The sequence below is a fragment of the Trichoderma breve genome, chromosome 1 (genome assembly GCF_028502605.1).
Source record: "Trichoderma breve strain T069 chromosome 1, whole genome shotgun sequence".
Lineage (NCBI taxonomy): Eukaryota > Fungi > Ascomycota > Sordariomycetes > Hypocreales > Hypocreaceae > Trichoderma > Trichoderma breve.
Genome location: NC_079232.1, coordinates 1,677,757 through 1,697,790, shown reverse-complemented (window position 1 = coordinate 1,697,790; position 20,034 = coordinate 1,677,757). Strand labels below are relative to the sequence as shown.

The 20,034-nt window shown below is 51.7% G+C and overlaps 4 protein-coding genes across 4 annotated transcripts; 1 reads left to right on the top strand and 3 right to left on the bottom strand.

Annotated features, from left to right (window-relative positions):
* Window positions 1-1,393: 1,393 nt before the first annotated feature.
* T069G_00542 (zinc-binding dehydrogenase domain-containing protein) lies at window positions 1,394-2,581 on the top strand (the record flags this gene model as incomplete). Its single annotated transcript, XM_056167752.1, has 1 exon — window positions 1,394-2,581. One exon carries the CDS (start codon window positions 1,394-1,396, stop codon window positions 2,579-2,581), a length of 1,188 nt encoding a protein of 395 aa, XP_056033068.1.
* A 373-nt stretch (window positions 2,582-2,954) lies between these two features.
* Window positions 2,955-7,653, bottom strand: T069G_00541 (cation transport ATPase (P-type) domain-containing protein; the record flags this gene model as incomplete). The annotated part of the gene is made up of 3 exons (XM_056167751.1): window positions 2,955-3,564; window positions 3,644-6,646; window positions 6,794-7,653. The coding sequence occupies 3 exons, from the start codon at window positions 7,651-7,653 to the stop codon at window positions 2,955-2,957; spliced, it is 4,473 nt and encodes a 1,490-aa protein (XP_056033067.1).
* A 2,046-nt stretch (window positions 7,654-9,699) lies between these two features.
* On the bottom strand, window positions 9,700-11,689 carry T069G_00540 (homeobox domain-containing protein; the record flags this gene model as incomplete). Its single annotated transcript, XM_056167750.1, has 4 exons — window positions 9,700-10,437; window positions 10,504-10,985; window positions 11,055-11,266; window positions 11,322-11,689. 4 exons carry the CDS (start codon window positions 11,687-11,689, stop codon window positions 9,700-9,702), a joined length of 1,800 nt encoding a protein of 599 aa, XP_056033066.1.
* A 7,041-nt stretch (window positions 11,690-18,730) lies between these two features.
* T069G_00539 (alpha and gamma adaptin binding protein p34 domain-containing protein) lies at window positions 18,731-20,001 on the bottom strand (the record flags this gene model as incomplete). Its single annotated transcript, XM_056167749.1, has 3 exons — window positions 18,731-19,197; window positions 19,304-19,744; window positions 19,923-20,001. The coding sequence occupies 3 exons, from the start codon at window positions 19,999-20,001 to the stop codon at window positions 18,731-18,733; spliced, it is 987 nt and encodes a 328-aa protein (XP_056033065.1).
* Window positions 20,002-20,034: the final 33 nt, after the last annotated feature.

Genomic DNA, 20,034 nt, shown 5'->3' with positions numbered 1-20,034 from the left:
TCTGGCACCACTAATACATCATGTGCAGCCCTATATATGCCGCGATGAGTTGCTCCATTTGGACTTCTGTCGGCGCACAAACGCCCGGAACCAAAAGCTGCCGTATCACAGGCTAGAATGGTGGCCGAGCACATGCCAATATTACTGGCAGTATTACAGGCTTGGCTGAATATATCTGACAGCAATACGAGTACCTCGATGACGTCTGTGACAGCTCGAGAGAGATTAACGGCTGCGGCCCCGATAGGAACACTACAGCCGAAATTAGATGGCCCTTTTTTTAGTTCTGCAAGTGCCAGGAGTGATGCAAACAATCCGGCTCGAGTCTTCTGGAACATTCAGACGGCACTCTGATCCGTTTCGGAATCTCGATTTTGATTCAACTCCATCGCTTACCTATTTTTCCCTTCTTGGGCATCGCGGCGGAGTTTCGAAATGCGCGTCTACACTTAAACGCAAGCGCACTTCAATCACTTACGCGATGCGTATATTGAATCTGGACTTACGATGCAATCTTGGTGCCTGTTAGGCACAACCAAATCCATTACGGTAGTTTTGGATACCTGACAGGCAACACTATTCATTACGCCTAGTGAAGTTTCAGATTCCGCTTCGAATCTCCTCTCGAAAATTGATGAACGGTACTCCGAATATCAGGCTTTAATTCTGTAGCCTATCCGTTTCCTAGGCACCCTGAAGATCGAGCAGATGACCCACAGAAAATCAATCTCTTGTCACAGTGAGTGCATGTACAAGGATCTTAACCAGGATCTAGAAAACCATACCAGGCAACTTCTACTCTTACAAGGCCTCGATGTCCTCAGTTTAAGCTTAACAAGCCATTGCGGTTCATCCCCTATTACTGTGTCCAAGCCTCCAGTGGCTTCAGTGGCAAGTAATAACTTAGCTACATGCTACTTACATGCGCTTGACAACCAACGTTGGTTTGACTAACCGCTGCATACGGGTGGCTTGTACCGCCCCTTTGCACCAACCCGCCAAGCCTAATCCAAGACTTCCAAAGCCACCTCGTGCCTTTCTGGTCCCAGCCCTTTTGGCTGTAGCTGAAGCTGAAAAGGATGGAGAAGGAAGAAGAAGAAGAACAGGTGGCATTTCGGAAGCTCGTCTCTTCTGTGAAACCCCGCTCCCAGTGAACCAGTCGTTGCATCCTCACAAATAAGCTTCATTCAGCCTCAGCCTCAGCCGTAGCCAAAACCAAGCTAACAACACAATGTGAACCAGACAGCTCGCTCGCTCTTTATTTCTCGCTCTCTCTGCATCTCTCCGCTACAATTATGATTGACTTGACCAGAGGCGAAGAATTTAAAGTGAACTCCTAGTGACTTCTATATACCTCCTCGAGCCCGTATATCGAGCATATCTGCCATAGCCCATGGCGACCACAACATCGCGAGCCTGGACATTCGCCCGGCGTGGCTCCCCTTCAGATGTGCTTTCTCTCACGGAATCCCGACCCATACCAGCTTTTCCCCCCGAATCTGCTCTCCCCGAGGAATGGATTCTTGTCAAGGTGGCATTTGCAGGTCTTAACGTCGGTGCCATCTTCCAAATGACTCTTATCCCTGCTTTTCTGCGCAACGAGACATGTATCCCAGAAATGGATCTATCTGGAGTCGTCCAGGACGTCTGGCATCCTCACGCCAAGGTAAACGATGGCGATGAGCCCAATAATGCTACTCAAGGTGCTAGCCCTGTAAGTCCTGATGGCGCTGAGAGCAACACTCAGACTCGCTTCCGCAAAGGTGACAAAGTTATGGCCATGCTACCGGCCAGCCACGCCCTCCCAACGGGCACCGGTGCCCTGGCCGAATATGTCGCCATCCCGGCCCGCTTTGCCGTCCACAAGCCGACCTCGGCCCCCTTCGCGGACGCGGCCGGCTGCCTCCTCACCGGCATGACGGCTCACCAGCAGATTGTCGAGTCCGGCATCAAGCTCGGTGACCGTGTCCTTGTTAACGCTGCCAGCGGTGGCATCGGCACTCTGGTCATCCAGATGGCTCGCCAGGTCGTCGGTTCCGAGGGCTTCATCGTCGGCATCTGCAGTGGCCGAAATACTCGGCTAGTCGAAAGCCTCGGGGCCGACGAGACCATCGACTACACCCAGTACAACGACCTCCCGGCTTACCTCGCATCTCGCTTCCGCCCCAATCCCTTCAACGCAGTCATTGACACGCTGGGCCACCAATCTCTCTACCTGCACTCCCCTGCCTATCTCGTCCCCACGGGCACGTACTCCTCCGTCGGGATCAAACCCCCAGACTTCTCCGTCCCAAACTTCCTGCGCGCTGTCGTGCAGATGAAGCTCAACGAATGGTGGCCCGTCAGCCGCTGGCTCGGCGGCATAGGCCGTCTCTGGCGGGGCGTCTCGATGATGGAGCCTACGCTTGAGGGCCGCCAGCGCATCGCCGACATGCTGGGCGGGGGCCAGATCCGCGTCGTCAGAGACAGCGTCTGGAGCTTCGAGCATGTCAAGGAGGCATACGCTAAGCTAGGAGGCCTGCATGCGAGCGGTAAGGTTTTGGTGCGAGTGGATGAGACGGTGGGAGACAATGAGTGCTAATCTAAGACATTGTCTTGTGTGCTTCGTGTTCGTGTTCGTGTGTGAGTTTGATAGGTTTTTGGGGGCTTCACTCCAATGCGAGGGAGGATTCTAGATCTTGCAGGCTCGCAAAGACTCTTCACCGCTCCTGTCGCTAAATTTGGAATCTGATATTGAATTCTCATCGTAATCATAAACGTACATCACTATTCTACCAGAGCTAGCTACCAATTTAATCATATTGTCATGTCTCTGTCGTATCAACCACCCTCACAAGTGGAAACCTGAAACCGCTATGCCAAAAGTACCAAATATCCTCTCTATACCAACGTCATTTAATGGCAAAAGAAAGAAATCTGTCCTCTTCTTTCTTTCATTCTCCTAGGAGGGGTTATCATCCCCTCTCTCTCCTCGTATCAACCTCTTCAAGCGCATTCTCCCCCTCTTCCACCAACGGCGTAAATCCCGGCGGCCGATAGTCGTCATGGCTCACCCTAAGTGACCTCCTCTGCCCCAGTTCGTGAAAGCTCCTCCTCGAAACCGCGCTCACCGGCTGTGGACTCTGGCTTCTATCGTGATCCGCCAGCAGTGTGACGCCTTCTTCCCTCTGGTCACTTGGCAGCCTCATCTCTTCCAGCTCAATGCCTTGCGTGTTTCCAGCTTCTACGTCAGCACCTCCATCCATGGCGTATTTCTTCAGGATTTCTTTCGAGTTGGCGTCCTTTTCTATGCGTTGCATCAAATCTTGGTCTGTTGGGAAGTATACGCGACGGACTGCTTGCACGGCCAACTCCATGATGATAGGGGTGACTAATCCAAGGACGAGTGACGTCCACCAGGATAGGCGAGGCCCGAAGTTATGTATGAACTCGTCTCTCACTATTATTGGACCGACGGTTCTTTGGTATATGGCGGATAGAATCAGGTTCCATAAGAACCATCCTGTGATTTCTATGGCGAGGCCAATCAGCGGGATCAGAGTCTTGCTGTGAAACTCCAAAAGCCTATATGAAATACGCAAATTAGTATCAAACTCCTTAAAATATTCACATGTCAAGGGTGAGAGGGGCGTATACTACTTACAGCAGCTTTGTGTTGATGAAGATAACGCCAACGCTGAAACATATCGTCCCCATCGCATAGAGCCCGTTATCTTCCGTAAACAAAATGCTTTGAAACGCCTCCAGCATAAAGTAGAACGTAACGACGCTGTCAGCAACAGCCATGACCATCCAGCCCAGATACTGCAGCACGTTGAATCCTTTCCTCTGCTGACCAAAGGTATACAGCTCCGGCACTGACAGCAGCGTCGCCGGCTGCAAGTCCCTATCAAAGATCCCCAACAGAATCACCGGTAATGAAGTAAACGCGCCGTTGAATAGCGTGAGACTCCACGACTCGTAGAGAGAAGTGCCCGTATAGCCGTTGAAACGTTGAAATTGCGCCTGTATAAGGAAAAAGAAAGTCTCCTTCCAAAACGTAGCCAAGACGTACTTGCCCGTCCGGATGTAGTTCCATCGCCCGTGTACAAACAGCAACTTCTGAAGGAATCGAAACTGGGCAATCGAATAATCTGCTATCCTCGCTGCTTGCAGGCCTTCACGGCCAGATATGCCAATGCCCACGTGCGAGGCTTGAATCATGCCAATGTCGTTGGCGCCGTCACCAATGGCCAGAGTCATGCTCTTGGGGACAAACTTCCTTATGGATTTGACCAGGTTAGCTTTCTGCGAGGGAGATGCTCTACAGCAGATGACCGAGTCGATTCGTACAACTAGGTCGTAAAACAAGGCGGCAAGCTCGTCGTCGGCATCAATCACGGCCAAGGTCTGTCCATCCACAACCACGACCGAGTGAGGCACCATCCCTCGCGCAACCTCAGTGAGCGTTGTCATCAAGGCTTCTTGTAATTTGCCCTTGGATGAATCCAAGATGTAAATCTCCGAAAACGGCTTGCAGACTCGCGCCGAATGCCCGATATTAATGGCAGTTTCTCTCTTGTCGCCTGTGAGCATCCACACTTTGATGTTTGCACGCCTCAGCTTATCAATTGTTTCCGGGACTCCCTCTTGGAGCTTGTCTTCTATGGCTGTGGCGCCAGCAAGCTCGAATCCTTCTTCGATTTTCTCTCCAGCTATTTCGATGCGCTCCTGACGGTCCACCAGGCTCGTTTCCGCTTCCCTGTATGAAGCTTTCCACTGCGCATAGGTATCCTCGTCGATATGTCGATATGCGTACAACAGCGTCCGCAGTCCCTCGACAGCAAAATCATCCACATGCTGGAAGCACTTTTCGAAAATCGTCGCCTCATCCGCAGCCACCAATTCGTCTATTCTCTCGTCGTCATCGCCCGCATAGTCTCTGTAGTCCCACGATGGCATACGACCCAAACTTTGCCTGGGACTTCGCAGCACGTCAGTCGAAGGCCGAGGAGTCACAATCTCCTCTGTATTCCGCCTATGAAGCCACGAAGCCATTTCTTCGGCTTGTGAGAGCCGGTTAAGGTCTGTGGAGCGCCTTGCGATATTGCTTCTCAACCCTTCAAGTCCAGCGGTTGATTTGCTTCGTGCCACGCCAAAGCTATTGCGAGTCGAGTTCTTTCTGCTGATCTGACTGCTCATACGTTTGATTGCCTTATCCTGCTCGAACGTCTTTCGGACGCTCGCTCTTCGATTGACGTCTTTGGCCTTCTGAGCAGCCACTTGATTAAGCCTGAGACGCGCCATGATGACATTGTCTGCGCCTTTACAAAAGACGCAGATCCGATTGTCAGGCATTCTAACGATGATAGACATCCGTTTCCTTTTGCTGCTAAACTCGATCACATCAAGTACTTGGTAAGTTTCTGTCTGCAGTGCGCCATCTGCGCCTTGCATCTGCAGTTTGATAGACTGAGCCGGTCGATCAATGAGAATATAGCCCAGATCCCTGGCCGCCTCAACAAGGGCCAGCTCATCGGGAGATGCGGCCTGATACTCGATCTCTCCGCTTTCGTTGGTTTCGGGCAAGCAGGTGTGACAAAGGGCTATGCATAGCAAAAACTGTTTGGCCTTCTGAGAAAAGGGGGTATTTGGTCGACGGCGAATATAATCAAGTAGTTCTTCGGTTTTCATATCCACAGGAGCATTGGCTGACATGGGTTGCTTTCCCTTTGCTCTGGTACTCTCCCCTTGGATATCCATGTCATGAAGACACACAACGCCCGCAACGCTCAACTTTCGAAAACGCATCAGATTCTCCGTCAAGGTCCCCGTTTTATCCGAAAACACGTAGCTAACCTGACCAAGATTCTCCAAAATGGTCGTTGTGTTGGCCACCATGGGAGTGTCCGTGACTGGGTCGTACATGTCCACGTCCTGCAGCAAGAAGAGTTGTCCAATCTTGACAATCTCCAAACTGATATACAGAGACAGAGGAATCAACGTGTTGAACATGATGAGGAATCCGAAGAAGATCTGCTTAAATGGCACGCTTGCATCATAGACGCCACTCTGGACAAGATAGAAAGACTTGTCCTCCGTTCCGTTTTCCCATATGTTATATCCGATGGTAAACCCAATTGCCAGGGAGAGAACGATTGTAATTTGGAAAAGGACCATCTTGTTAATTGTCGACTGCATGGCTGGCTTTTTGGCGTGGACATTCTTATTCGCGTTCATCCGAATCTTGCATTCTTCACCCGAATTGACCACAAGCCCAATTGCCATTGCAGTGTTTCGTAATATTGATCCTCGGTAGATGACATTGTTCATGGATAGAGGTACAGTTTCACCACCATTAACAGTGACTCTTCCCACAAAGTTGTATAAGTCGAGATTAGGATCCTCAGATACAACGGTTGCCTGAGTCGACCGAAGCCCTTCAACTGTGCCGCATCTCTCTGCAAGGAGAGGGCAAGCTTGCTTGGCTTTGAGGTTGGTTTCGCCGTCTAGTGCCATCGTCTCGATATATGCAACACCATTTGGTCCCGTGGCGTGAAGCATGACTATATCTGCAGGCACGGATTCGTCGCGGCGGAGACGCACCACATCTCCAACTTGGACATGCTGCCATTGGATATTCATCCAGTCGTTTGTCTCGTCCAACCTAGCGAGAGCTCCCTCTTCAATGTCTTGTAGAATGACATCCTCATCATCTGCCCCAAGTCTTTTCTTATTCCCCCTCCGTCTTCTCCTCATCGCATTTCGCCATCCCGACATTCTTGGCCTCTCTCTCCCCTCCCTCACGCCGTGCGTCAAAACCCAGGTCATGCTTCGATTCTCCGACTTATCGAGCTGGTATCGCCTGTAGTCATCGTACCCTTCCTTGGCCATACTAAATGCCACGAAACCAATGAGCGGAGCAATGGTTGTATATCTCCCAACGGTGCTGAGACCAGGTATCACCTGAAGAATACCCATGATGAGGAGATAGAAGTTTCCGAGCTTACTGAACTGAAAAACGAGCTGCTTCGGAACAAAATCGTACACTGTGTAGCGACTGGAGCGAATGAAATTGCTTATATAGGGCTTATTGCTGCGTTCGTCAATCAGGCCGCCGGGATCAACGCTCGTAGGATTGAGGGGGATATGGCGTCCATCTTTGGAGGGTAAAAGCGGCTTGCGGCGAAGAATAGTCTCCCAGAAAAACTTTTGGATGCCAGCTGCGGCATGGTCTTTCCATTCAGAGCTAAGCATCCAATGCCTTTGCTTCGCCTTGGTGGCCTTCTTTCGCCCAAATTCCTTGATACCACTGGATGGGGATGGTTTGATGGACGTCACTTCGGTAGACAAAAGCCCATCTCTCGGGGAAGTTTCATGAGCCATCTTCCCTTCAGATGGGCCGCGACTGGAATGAAAATGCTCGCTGAAATGTGGTTTTGTTGTCGGCTCCGCTGATACTCTCCTCGACGTCTGCGACTGAATGCTTAGTTCTATAGGGTCTGTTTGGGAGCGCCTGGGACCAGCCACTCTCGGCTCATTGCTCTCAGATGTCAGTAAATCACCAGAGACAGTAGCATCTTGAACTATCTCCTGAACTAGAGCCTCTTGCTCGGCGTCGTCTGCGTGGCTGGGCTCGTCCGGCAGAAGCGGCTGGTGCCGAGGAAGAGGCATCGCGATGACGTCTAGTGCTGACGGCTGTCAAAGCATTGATACAGAAATAGAACCTCAAGATGGAAATAGGGAGAGCGTCATGTCAAAAGAAATATCAAAAAATCAAAATACTATATTTATGAATGCAGTCGTAACAAAACTACCGCGATAGATGAAGGATGCTGAAATTGGAGATGCAGATGCAGATGGGCACACACACACACCACCTATGGAACACCTCAAACTTGGCAGGACGTCACGTTTGATGCCCAGACGCTTGTCCTCCATCCATTGATTCCTTGGTGCCCGGGACATGCATGGCACAGCGGCGCTTCAAACCAGCTGCAGGTATCCCCTGCCCTCTGATTCGGCCTCTGAAACGAGCCATGGTTTATATGACGCACCAGGATTACGAGGCCCAACGAGGCTTTGCTTCACACACAGCCTCTGAGCTTCTTCCTTAGCCTGATCTGCCCATCTTCAATGCCCCACTGCAAAACTGCCCGAGAGTAACTAGACGTTGCGCCATCTCGTTCTGTTAAACCAGATGCCCTGTGCTAATCAAACTTTAATAAATTGATCGATATATTTGATGCCACCTCTTAACGATTGGATATCAGCAAATAGCTCTGGTTTAGCTAACCTCAAGTCAAATGTCGACGGGTACATTAACCGCTTCAATTGCTAGAGATGCAGTTGTTCAATTACATCTCATCTATTTGACCTTTGTGTAGGTTTTCTCCGTAGAACAGGATGAAAGCAGTGTTCACCGATACTACCTATCAATCCTGCACGCGCATTGATCCTCAGCCACTGATCCTCAACGCCATCCCTCAGGTAGTATTTCCGCTCGATGGCGAGGGAGTACGAGGCTTGGTACTTGAGTAACGTACGAGACTCAGTGATATTACGAGGTACAAGAATTCAAGGCTGTGCACATTTGCATGCCACTTGCAACAGATAATAATAGCATTTTCGTGGAGCTGGTGAGGCAGTGAGTGGCTGTATAGCCCGCATTATTCTACAATCTATTAGACAAAATCAAACTGGCAACTTCACCAATAGCATATACCTACTCAAGGTCTAAACACACAAAGGCCAGCACGGAAGGTTGAACATCAAAAAGTACTATTGCAAGGCTCACGGTTGGCAGACATGAGATGCCATATCCCTAGTAACTCTACAAGTTACTCAATAGTTGAAAGTGCGATGCTTGCTCCATCGCCATCCCCATCCACATTGAGGAACTGTTTAATTCCTCGCTTCCCACACACTCCACACTCCACGCACCGCTGTACTTTTAAACAAGTCTCCCACCTCTTACACCATATATCCCTTTGACCTCTCGGCTTTTCCATTAAAAAATCCAAGATAAACAAAACAAAAAAAAAATGGATTGGGTCACCGCCTCCTGGGCTGCAAACCAATTGAAGGCATGAAAACGCAAAAAGCAAGATAACTCCCCTAACTAATGATATGCGCCAAAAGAAAATTAAGCTCCTTAGGATGCGAGAAAGCTGTGCATTCGCCCAAGCAATTACGCTTCGGGGTGGCCAAAAGAGGAAGTGGAGGACAGTAAATAATGAAGAAAAGAAAAAAGAAGCAGATAATGGAGTGGATGGATGAGATACATCCACCAACTAAGGTCACCAAGCAAAGATATAAATGCGCGGGCGGTAGATAAAAAAAAGAATATGGCTGAGCAAAGTCACCACGCGCAGAATAACTCGTACGATCGCTGTACCGGACATGCATGACCGATGTAAAGAATGATACCGTCATGCAGATTCGTCATGGCCGCATTGTGTGATGGCATGTGGGTAGGTCAAGCCAAACGTATTATACCGCTGGTGGCAGCTAACAAAAAAAAAAGATGGGCAAACAGAATTTGTGTGGCGAGATGAGCTCCAAGATGTCTTGCAGAAAAGATATCATGAAGTTTCCCATGGTATAGATTACCGAATAACGCCCTTCCGCAATAATGATGATTCCAAGCAAGACCAAAGGGCAATGAAGGGCTAAAAGCAGCGCAGCTAGATTAGAAATGTCACCAAGTCACTCTTCCAGTTACCGATGCATCGTCTCGGGTGATAGACTAGTTGGATCAACCGCGTCGAAGTGAACTAGTTGGTCCATGTCGATATCTCCCTGTGAGTGCTGAACATAGCTCCCGGGCGAGTGCTCATGCAATGGCATATTAATGGAGTGTTTGGAATACATCTCATTCAAGCTAACGCCATCATCGGAAACAGCGCATGAGCCATCCTGGCCCATGTACATTTCGGAGGAGCCTGGGCGGCCCATCATGGACATGGGAGGGGACTGCTCGACAATTGAAGGCTCAGTAGGACCATTAAAGGGAAGGGGAGAGATGGCTGTAGGCATGTTGGCTTCAGCAGTGACCATGGGCGACAAAAAAGCGGCACCATAGGGGGTGCTGTAATTTGACGGAGCCAATGGGCCATTCTCTTGTCCAGGAGGGAAAAAGCCAGGGCTCGGTGGGAACTCGGATGGCGAAGCAGTCGTGGCTGACATTGGGTATTGTCGCATGTCCAAACCAAAGCCTGCTTGCGTGTCAATCCTCAAATTATGGGCCACATTGGGTTGCTGTGGCACTGGAGCATAAATGTTTGGATTGTGCTGAGCAGCCATATCACCGGGAGGTTGAATATAGAAGGACGGCATAGGCTGATTCTGAAACATGGCAAAATCAATTGGCCCAGGAACAGAGCGACTACGCTGTCGCTTGTGGCCCTGAGGCCGCATATTAGCAGCAGAGTGCATTTGGGCCATCCCCCATTGTTGCTGAGCCATGGCCATCGGTGGTGCACCAAAGCTGGGCTGCGATGAGGGTCGAGCTGTGGGAGATACCGGGGCCGAGGCCGAGATTGCATGAGGGTCTGCATATGCGTGAACCTGTCGAATGCTGTGGGGGTTGTGGCGGTTCATGAAAGATTCCAAAGAAACAAGCTTGGCCAGCTGGTTGGCCAGCACCTTGGGGTTGCCACCCAGATGATGGAGCAAGCACTGAGAGGCCTGTTGATCCTCGGTGAAGTCACTAACGTAGTCAAAGCCCGTAGTCGACGAGGTTGCATCCATCATGAAGTAAGGTGGCTGGTTGAGCTCAATAAAGATGCCCGCCAGTTTGTTCATGTCGTTGTCTGCATTCTCCAGCCAAATGTTCTTGATATGAGAGAAAGGGTATTCGATCTTGTACCCAGCTTGCTCGTTGTTAATGTAGTAGGTCATGGTACACTTGTCCGGCGAGTAGAAGATGATGAGGTTCATAGTGTTTTGTCCAACTCGCGTCCATTTGCCAATGCTCAGGGAGCGACAAGTGAGATGGTGAATCACTGGAAACCAGTCAGTATGTTGAGCGCCAAAAGCAAAGGGAGAGAAGGGAAACTCCATGGTAGACGTACAAACTTTGCCCTGCGCGCTCTGGTCACCACCAAAGAGCATGTTGCCGCCGCCAAAAGGAAGCAGGCCAGTGCGACCCATATAGCTGCCAGCAAACCCTTTACCGGATTCCATGGCCTGCATAGCGAGATATTGCCTCATCGACTCGGGAATTGAATCAATGTCTTCGCCGGTTTCGAGGCTCTTCTTGGCCAGCATCTTGATCTTAGCTCGCCTATAGACAATGTCAGCCCCTGAATCCCTTCCGATTGCCATGTAGTCATAAATACCTGTTCTGGAACCAAATCTGAACAGAGCGCTCCGTCATGTTAATCTCTTCGGCTATTCTGTCACGAACACTAGCCGTAGGAGTCGGGTTTTTGTTGAATTCCATTTCGAGAGTCGTCAATTGGTCCTGTGTGGCCCTTTGTCTCTTTTGGTTCTTTTGCTGCTGCGTAAGAGTGCTTTTGCGCGGCGGGCGCCGGGAGGCATTGGCCTGGCCATTGGCGCTGGTAGGGGAAGGAAGGGGTCTGGAGGCAGATCCAGGAGTGCCATCCGAGGAACCTGTCGCGGAGTGGTGAATGGCAGATCCAGTTGGGCTGGGCGCAGTTGGTGTGACCGCCGTCAAAGCCAGCGGCTGCTCAATCTCCGTAGCCATGGCGATTGAGTACGCGTCAAGTTCGTCTTATCGCTCGTAGCCGATGGTCGATGGCGTGTTCGAGCTGTTTGCTTTGGACAGATGATTGCACGAGACGCAGCAACGCGGTTGCTAAACCCTCTCGGTGGAATCAGGGCTGAGGAGCGTTGGGGGTTCAAAAAGAATGAGGTGAGAAAGCGGCGACAATGGCGCTCGAGGGGATCGAATACAAGTATGGTTGGTTTGGTGTTGATGCTACAGGTAGGCAAGGACAGGGAGTATAACCAAAGAGAAAACGGCGTCGAGTTCCAGAAAGAAAGAATGTGGTCTGGGACCCTTGCAAGGAACAAAGGCGATGGTTGAATGGAAATAGCGGAGTCTACCCAGCAACGATTGACAGGCCTTGGATATGAAGCCGAAAGAATGGAATGGTCCCGGAAAGAGTGACGGGAACCGAAATGGCCGAAGATTAAGAGAGTGACGTGAAGAAAGAAAACACACGAGAAAGGGAAAAAAAGGAGGAGACAATGGCCGCGAGGATGGTGATGGGGAAGACGGAGGAGAGAAAACGGGGGACAGGAGGCAGAGGGAAGAAAAGGCGAGCGGCGGTGGGTTGGGGAGGGGGGGTCCCCTGGCGGCCTGGGGGCACAACTGGGCGCTGCCAGTGGCTAACGCTGCTGCCAGTGGGTGGGCGAGGGATCGCAGCCGCATTGCTAGTGCCTGTAGCCTCTGTGTACAGGGCCTCCGCTGCCTCTGCCCACGAGTTCCACGGCCGGCAAACAGACCACTGCACAGCACAGGGCTTGCTGGACCACCCCCGACTCGTCCAGGCGCAGATGCAGCTGCAGGTACGAGTAGGTATGGATATAGGCGCAGGTACAGACTGTAGACGTGTCGGATACATGGACATCAATCATCTTGTGCGTGGCCAGGAGCGGTTTCGCGTTGGGGAGGGACTGGCGACGACGGACGTGCGACGGACGACAGGTACCGCACAGGTACCGCACGGGTAGGCCTGGACTGGAACCGGACCAGGCACAGGCTCAGGAACAGGAACAGCCCAGGCACTCAACTGGCTGGCTAGCCACAGTCTCCTCCATACTGTCCCGAACCCTGCGCGGCCCTGCATTCGCCGGTTAACCCAAGCTGGTCAGAGCTTTTGCCTGCTCTAGACAGCCGTTGGCGCCAGGGTCGTTGAGGAGGGGTACCGGCTGGGGACAAGAGCTTCGGAGCCGGCCAACGGCGTCATCGACGTAGCGCCCAGGTACTTGCTGTCCCGTTCCTCCCATGGCCCCATCAGGCCAATCCAACCCTGTCAACCTGCCTGTCAACCCTGGCCAGCCCGCTAGCTGCAGCACTCGCACAATCCGGCCGCAGAATCGGTGCTCAAAGAAGCCTCTGGGCCAGCGCTACTCTGCAAGCGCCTGAGAGCACAGTGCGAGAGCTGTCCAGCCAGAGATCCAATGGTTTTGTGGTCTGGTGTTGCTGGGCTGTCGGGTTAGCAGGTCGCGGGCTCGCGCTCGAAAAGGACTCGGAGGCGAGAGCTGCAGGTACAGACGCTCGCCTGCGTCGGCACTCCGTGCTAAGGTACGAGTACTCGTACCGCATGCTGCAAGGTACCAGGCATCAAATCGTACCGTACCGTATTGATGGACTGATTCAGCCTGGCCTTACCAGAGCCTGCAAGCACTCAATTCAGCAGTGCTCAATTCATGTCAATACCAGATGTGCTACTGCTTGGCATGAGCGCTTACTGCAGTGCTGTACGATGGAGTGCCTTACAGTAGTGCGTGTGCAGGTCGGGCCAAACGTTCAAGTTGCTACTGCGGGAGTTGAGCACTAACCCAAAGCGACCTTTGAGAGGGTTGCAGCGCTGCGAGTCTGCTAAGCTTCATGTACCTACTCCGTCAGGTACCTTTGATGTTCTAATCGCACAATCTACTACGCACACGTGCTTCTCACCCTTCTTCACCCACGAGGATGAAACTGCTCCGCTCGCCGTCATCAGCCTAGACTGGTCTCCATCCGAGCGACAGATCATCACGTTGTACCATCCATCTTATCGGCTGTTGAATACATGTAGGCAAGTCTCGTTATTTCTTCTTTTCCACCTCAGCTCAGCTCGTGGGCGACTGTGTCCACTGTGCTCCATCCAAGTTCGTCTTGATGCATGCATGGTTTGGCTGAGCGGGCGCCGGTTGATGCTCCATGATTCGCGGAGCAGCAGCGCCAAAAGGTCCCATCATTCACCTCAAGCTACCTATCTGCTCTAGGTATGTACTAACCCACGGGGTGCATACCTAGATACGAATATGCACACTGATAGGGACCGTAGCCTCGAAAGAACAACAGCCGCCGAAAGGGTCCCTAGCCGACTCCTCCATTCGGTCGAGCCATGGCAAATACAGACAGATACGAAGTGAAGCACTTGAGTATTTGTAGCTCCAAAACGGCCCTTGGAAGCTCGGCACAGCTCGACGCCACCAACTGGCCGCTGTCTGGCGCCCATCAGTCGATATATGGGGAGCATCCAGTGGGCGAGTATGCGCGACTTACTCGCACGTTGTGCCCCAAGTCGATCTGGTGTTCCACCGGCCGGCCTCCATGTCATGTCCCCTTTCCCTCTCTTCCCCTTTTGTCGCCGGCAACGCCAAACTCTCACGCAACTGGCGCGTTGTTCCAAGGGCGAGCATGCGTGCCTTCGGCGAGACAATGCGCCGTCATTGTTGATTGCAACGCCGGGGTGGCTTACTCTGCAGTCATTTCTCTAAACAGCCTCTGTGGCCGCGATGTCTCCCGGACTTGTGTCCGTTTTCTAAGCTGAACAAAGAGAGAGAGAAAACAAAAGAACGAGCATCAAGATCAACCAGCGCTACTGCTTCTGCTCAACTAAGTGGCAGCTCTAGGCGGTCTAGCCCCCGGAGATCGTCACCTTTGAGCCTCGCTTGACCCAAAGCCCCCACAGATTGGACACCGACCGACTCGGAGCTCAACATCAGAGCATCTTCCAGCCGGGATAACCCAAGGCCACGATGCTGCACCTGTAGAAGCGGTCCCATGTCTTGCCGTGGTACGGAGTAGCATTGGGCTCGCACCACCAGCAAAGTGGCTCATCCAAGCCAACATGTGTGTAGTACAAGACACAAGCGCGCACAGACTTGGACTTCCGCGGCACTTGTCTAAGCAACTGACAGGAATTTGGCGTCGCTCTTCCGGGACAAGTTCCAATATGCCATGGCAGCTCTCCTCCTATGATTCGTTCTTGGACTTACAGAATAGGACTCTTAGCTCTTGGCAGACCTGCCATCTGTTCAATCTACATAGCACCCTTCTACAGCTACATGCTTGCTACTAGCAGCCTCGGCAGCTCAAACTAGACACGATTCGCAACGGACGAGACATGGATCTCAGCTTCTGCCCGGTTTATACTACACTACCCGTAGTGCTACTCGCAAGTGCAAACGCCTACGAGTAGCGGCTCTGCTAGTTGCTCCGTAAACGAGGAGGAACCTTTCGTACTTATTCAGACGTACGCAGATGCAGTCTTCGAATTAGCTCCAACCCCATACTAGTACCGCACTTGGCGACCCTAAAGCATGCAATGCATGGCGCTACTCGTACGTCTGCGCGAGAGTTTGTCGCTGTCGCGCCCGCCACGGCTCGAGTCGACGCATCCAATGGATGGCTTTCGACCGACCCGATAGTGGGGGTGACATCATGGAGGCTAATGGTGAACGGCGAGAGGGCCTTTACGTGCCGTCTCTTGTTTGCTGCTATGTTGTACAGGCAGTAGTAGTAGTTCTTACGGAGAACTACCACTGCTAGTGCTACAACGGCATGCCAACTCGATGCCATCCACGGTACAGTTACAGATCCGGCGATTCAAACCACAATGGTGTTAGTGTGGCTGCAAGCTCAGCATGGTGAAAGATCAACTGGGAGGCCAATTGAGAAGAGCCGATATGCTACCTCCCACCGAAGAAGAGAACAGCCAAAATGGGAGACCAGCCCGTGTTCCTGCAGAAGGGTGTGATGCGGTTTTGGAGCGGGTCGCGTCTGGACAAGCCTGTACAGTGCGCCCCTTAACAGCATGCCTCTAGGACCGTACCAACCAGCTCTGACGACATCAGGCGAGGAACCGGCAATTGGGGAAAATCCTCAAACACAAAACTCCCCTTTTCGACTCACGTCCGCCTCGCTTCCCTTCCGCCGCCGTTGATCGCGGCAGGTCGGCCTCTGCGAGTGGCAGTCAGAATGCCTGCCAAGCCTGGAGTACGAGTAGTATCAAGGCGGAGTATCAAGTTCATCATGTTCTTACTGCCGCCAGTCTGCTGGTCTGAGTGCAAGAAGATCGTCGGAGTGGCATCCTGCAAGGTCAAGACCCTACAAGTACGAGTTCTAGTACGAGTTCTTCTTGGGAGCAATCTGCATGCACGGAGCAGTGCTACTTGTCAGTGGTTGTCATCAGTGGCACCATTTACCCGAGCCAGTGTGAGAGATGATAAAACTGACGGCATCGCCGCAGAGAAGGGTCACCCTGTCGCTAAGAATCCCAATTGCAGAGATATTCAAGTTGTCAGGTTGTCAGGGTAGGCCGTTGATGATACGCGATCGATACGATACACGTGGTGGCAACTTCTATGGATATGCTCCCCATGAAGTAAAGCATGCATACATTCGCACGCTTCGGGAGAAACAAAAAAAACGGTAGCATCGCCTTCGAATACGATAGACTTGTCTTGGGCGCACAGTACGGGACACGCGATGCGCAAACACAGTGTAACATGCCCCAACCGTCTCGGAGAAGCTCAAAGAAGCTCCACAGCCTCCTTACCCCTGACTAGGACAGACCAGGATTCTGGGACCCTGCTGCTTGGCGTCACGGCCAACCAGTAGTCGGGAGGCGCTCCGCCCAACCGCCACAGGCTACCCGCTTGGACTTGTGCTAAACCCAAAGGACGATAGGGAGAGATCGTAGCATCGAGCAGACTGGACATGCTCATGCACATGCACATGCAAGCGGAAGCGCAGGTGCTTCTTAACAGAAGGAGCTCCATACTTGTCCTCCCGGTTTCGATCCTATCCCATTTTGAGGACCTTTTACCTCCGATCGATCATTCACAAGCACGGCTTTTCATCTTCTCCACACAACCCCAGCGGCATCCCTTCCTGTGCAACAATCGTCTTGTAGCCTTTTGGGCTCCAAGAGTGAGACCTTGCCGACGGCTCGATTTGCCACATGTCTCTAGCTGTATCCTAGGATGAGACCAGTAAACAGACGCCACCCTGATCCCGGCTTCCTCGTTCTTTTACAGAATTTCAATGCTATCAGTTTGTTGTCTAGTCTCACCCGACAAAATCGAGGACCCAAGTGGACAGGGCCATCTCAGCTTTCTTAGCTCTGACCAACCTCACAACCACTGTGGGGTCCAACCAGTATGAGATAAGTACATACGGATGGCTGCTTGCTGGTTTTTCGAACAGCTTCTAGTCAGCTATGTCTTTGTGTCAGAAACCGGCGGAGATGCTCCGATTCCCCTGCGCAAACCTCACAACTCGTTTAGCCGGTGGCCAAGACACTCTGCGAGTATGCCTGCTAGATGCAGTGGTGATGAGACTAGTCGTGTCGCAGGATGCTTGACTTTTCTTGCCACTTCTGGGTCTCCATGGCGTAGGCGAGGGCAAAGATGCAAAGATATTCACCCGACGCGCCCGCGGCTGAAGTTGAAGACTGACTACCAGGCCTAGGAGCAGCACTGCCTAGCCATTGTGCAGCAAAAAAGACGTCAAAAGGCCCTTTACATCGGATTACTGACTACCAGACTTGACGTCTATTAATATCATTTTCCCGGCTTGACTCGAGCCTTTAGCAAACTAGATCCCGCCAATAGGAGTTACTTAATTGAGCTTGAGAGCATTCGGATTAGAACATCAGCACTTGGTGGTGGAGTTCAACTGGACTCTCCCCGCCAAAGAAAGAACTTTACAGTGATAGTGGTACAGCAGTTTACACTGACTCAAGTGTACGAAAATAGTTCCAAGCTCCATATGGAGCGTCGGGTCGGGCCTGATCTCAACAGATATCGAGAGCCGCATATTGCAGAACAGCATGCTTTCACAGAACTCATACGACCGCTCAGTCGTGTGATGTTTCATGCTGCCCTGATTCTCGCCTAGTTTCCTCTTTCTATTTCTCCTCTCCCTTTTCGTCACCCCTGTCCGGAGATATCTTTGTATGCAGCATCGCCCATAAGCATGTTACATGTCTCAGTTCAAGAAGGCCATGACAACTAGGCTGGGGAAGCGGGTCTGTTTGCAAAGCATGCTTGCAAGCTGCAGCGTCTCCCTCCACGTATCTGCAGGGAAATATAGCATGGCGTTACGGGCGTTTAATACGCATAACTTGACCTCAAGCATTCATGCCTAGTCCTCGTCTTCGAAATCTGGTCGGATCATTGAACCTAGACTCGTGAGCTGAAAGGCATCATAATCGCACCAAACTAGAACGTTGTCTTTACAATTAGCTTCCCGAGTTCCGATTCGAGTCCCGGGCCTCCCTTGAATCGACCATTGATTTGGGACACCGGCCAAGGCATGTCTATGGGCACGGAGCAGACCGCAGTGGATGCAGGACGGGGAGGGCAGTTGAGCTAACTACATACGAGTATAAGAAACTTCCTACCGTGCCCTATATATGCACGGCGTCGGCATGTCTCACGTTGTCATGCTTTGGCATGATGCATGACGGCTGTCCCTTGCAGCTGGCCACGGATACCATGCTGATGACTACTGCTAGCTGCATTGCATACTATCACTATTTTGTGAAGTTGTTTTAATACATTCACCACAGAGCGAGATCCGATATCAGGGCAGCGCGAGACATAGAAAACCCTGGCACATGTCAGGAGGCAGTCGCCTAGCGAAAACCCGATGTACGTGCATATCCATGTAGGAATGCCACGATGTGCCACTGTCAGTTCAAGGAGAAAGCTAGGATGAGATTGTGGATCAAGAGACTTTGGTTATGGCTTGCGTGCGAAGGACAAAAAGAGAATAACGACTTCAAAGCTCTCGCATTACCTCCTCCACAGCTCTGGCTGCCAGTCGCTTTCTCTGCGCCTCGCTCATGCCCTCTCCCATTTCTCTAGCCGCCTGAAGCTTCCTCATCATCTTCTCTACCTTGGCCACATCCTCGTCGTCAAGGTCGCGATCCAACGCCACGCCATCGTTGGTATCAGCAGCGGGGCCTGCTTTGACATCTGCCGCCTTGGACACATCTGCCTCGGGTTGTTTTGAGAGAGCATTGTCGGCATCACCAGTTTCGAGACGGCTTGTTTCCCAAATTGCCATACGCAGCCCTTCAAAATCAGAACGGTCGACGCCAAAGTCTAAGCTCTCTGGATCAAAGTCCTCTGCGTCTTCAGATTTATCAGAGCGCGCCTCGTCCAAATCAGAGAGCGGGTCGTCGGTTAACTGCTCCCAGTCATTTGATTCAAGGGCTTCCTTGACCCGAGAGATTCCCGTCTTTTCTGTAAATGCGTCTTCAGTCAGCAAGATGTCACACCAGTAGTGATACTGTATCGTGCAGGCCAGTAACAGTAAGGATGATGTGGAAATGTTCTTGAGCCACCATACCTCCAAACTCATTTTTATCCTTTTGCCCGCTTTTCAGCTGTACAAACTCCAAGCCAGCTTCCGCGCAAAGCTCGTCCCATTCATCGGCGTCGTCACCCTCACCAATACCAACAGCTAGCCTGACTCCATCCCATTCCCAGCCGCCAAGGCCTTTCTGAACGACACTGCCAACGTGTCGAATAAGATTGGGAGTGTCGTTGTCCCCAGTTAAAGTTGCAGGCTTGGCATTAGGTATAGCAAAGACTAGAACGAGGCCGCCTAGGACTGCGAGGACCTCGCGGGCTTCTTCGGATAGGAAAGATGAAGCCCATTCTGACGGAGAAGCGATGAGATCTATCCATATCGGGACGGAGGCTGTGTAGTAGGATGTTTTGAGCTCGAGGTCATGGGTGGTGCCCGCCAGTGATGTTGATGCCGCTTCTGGTGATGATCCGGTAAGATCTAGCAAGGTACAGTTAGTGTAAGAAGCAGCGTAGTATGTTGGATATGAGATTGATGAGATTGAAACTCATCCCAACCCTCACTTGCATTTCATATATACAAGTTGATATAGCAAATACGCCACAAAAGACGCATCTCATGCAGCCATGCTGATGACAGGGATGAAAGAGAGCATTACCTTTGATGACACGACTCAGATGCTGCTCTGAACCCTCCAGGCTAACGGCCAGAATCCTTCTCGGATTGGAAATATCCATGTTGATGAGATGTTTGGCCACCCTTTCAACGCC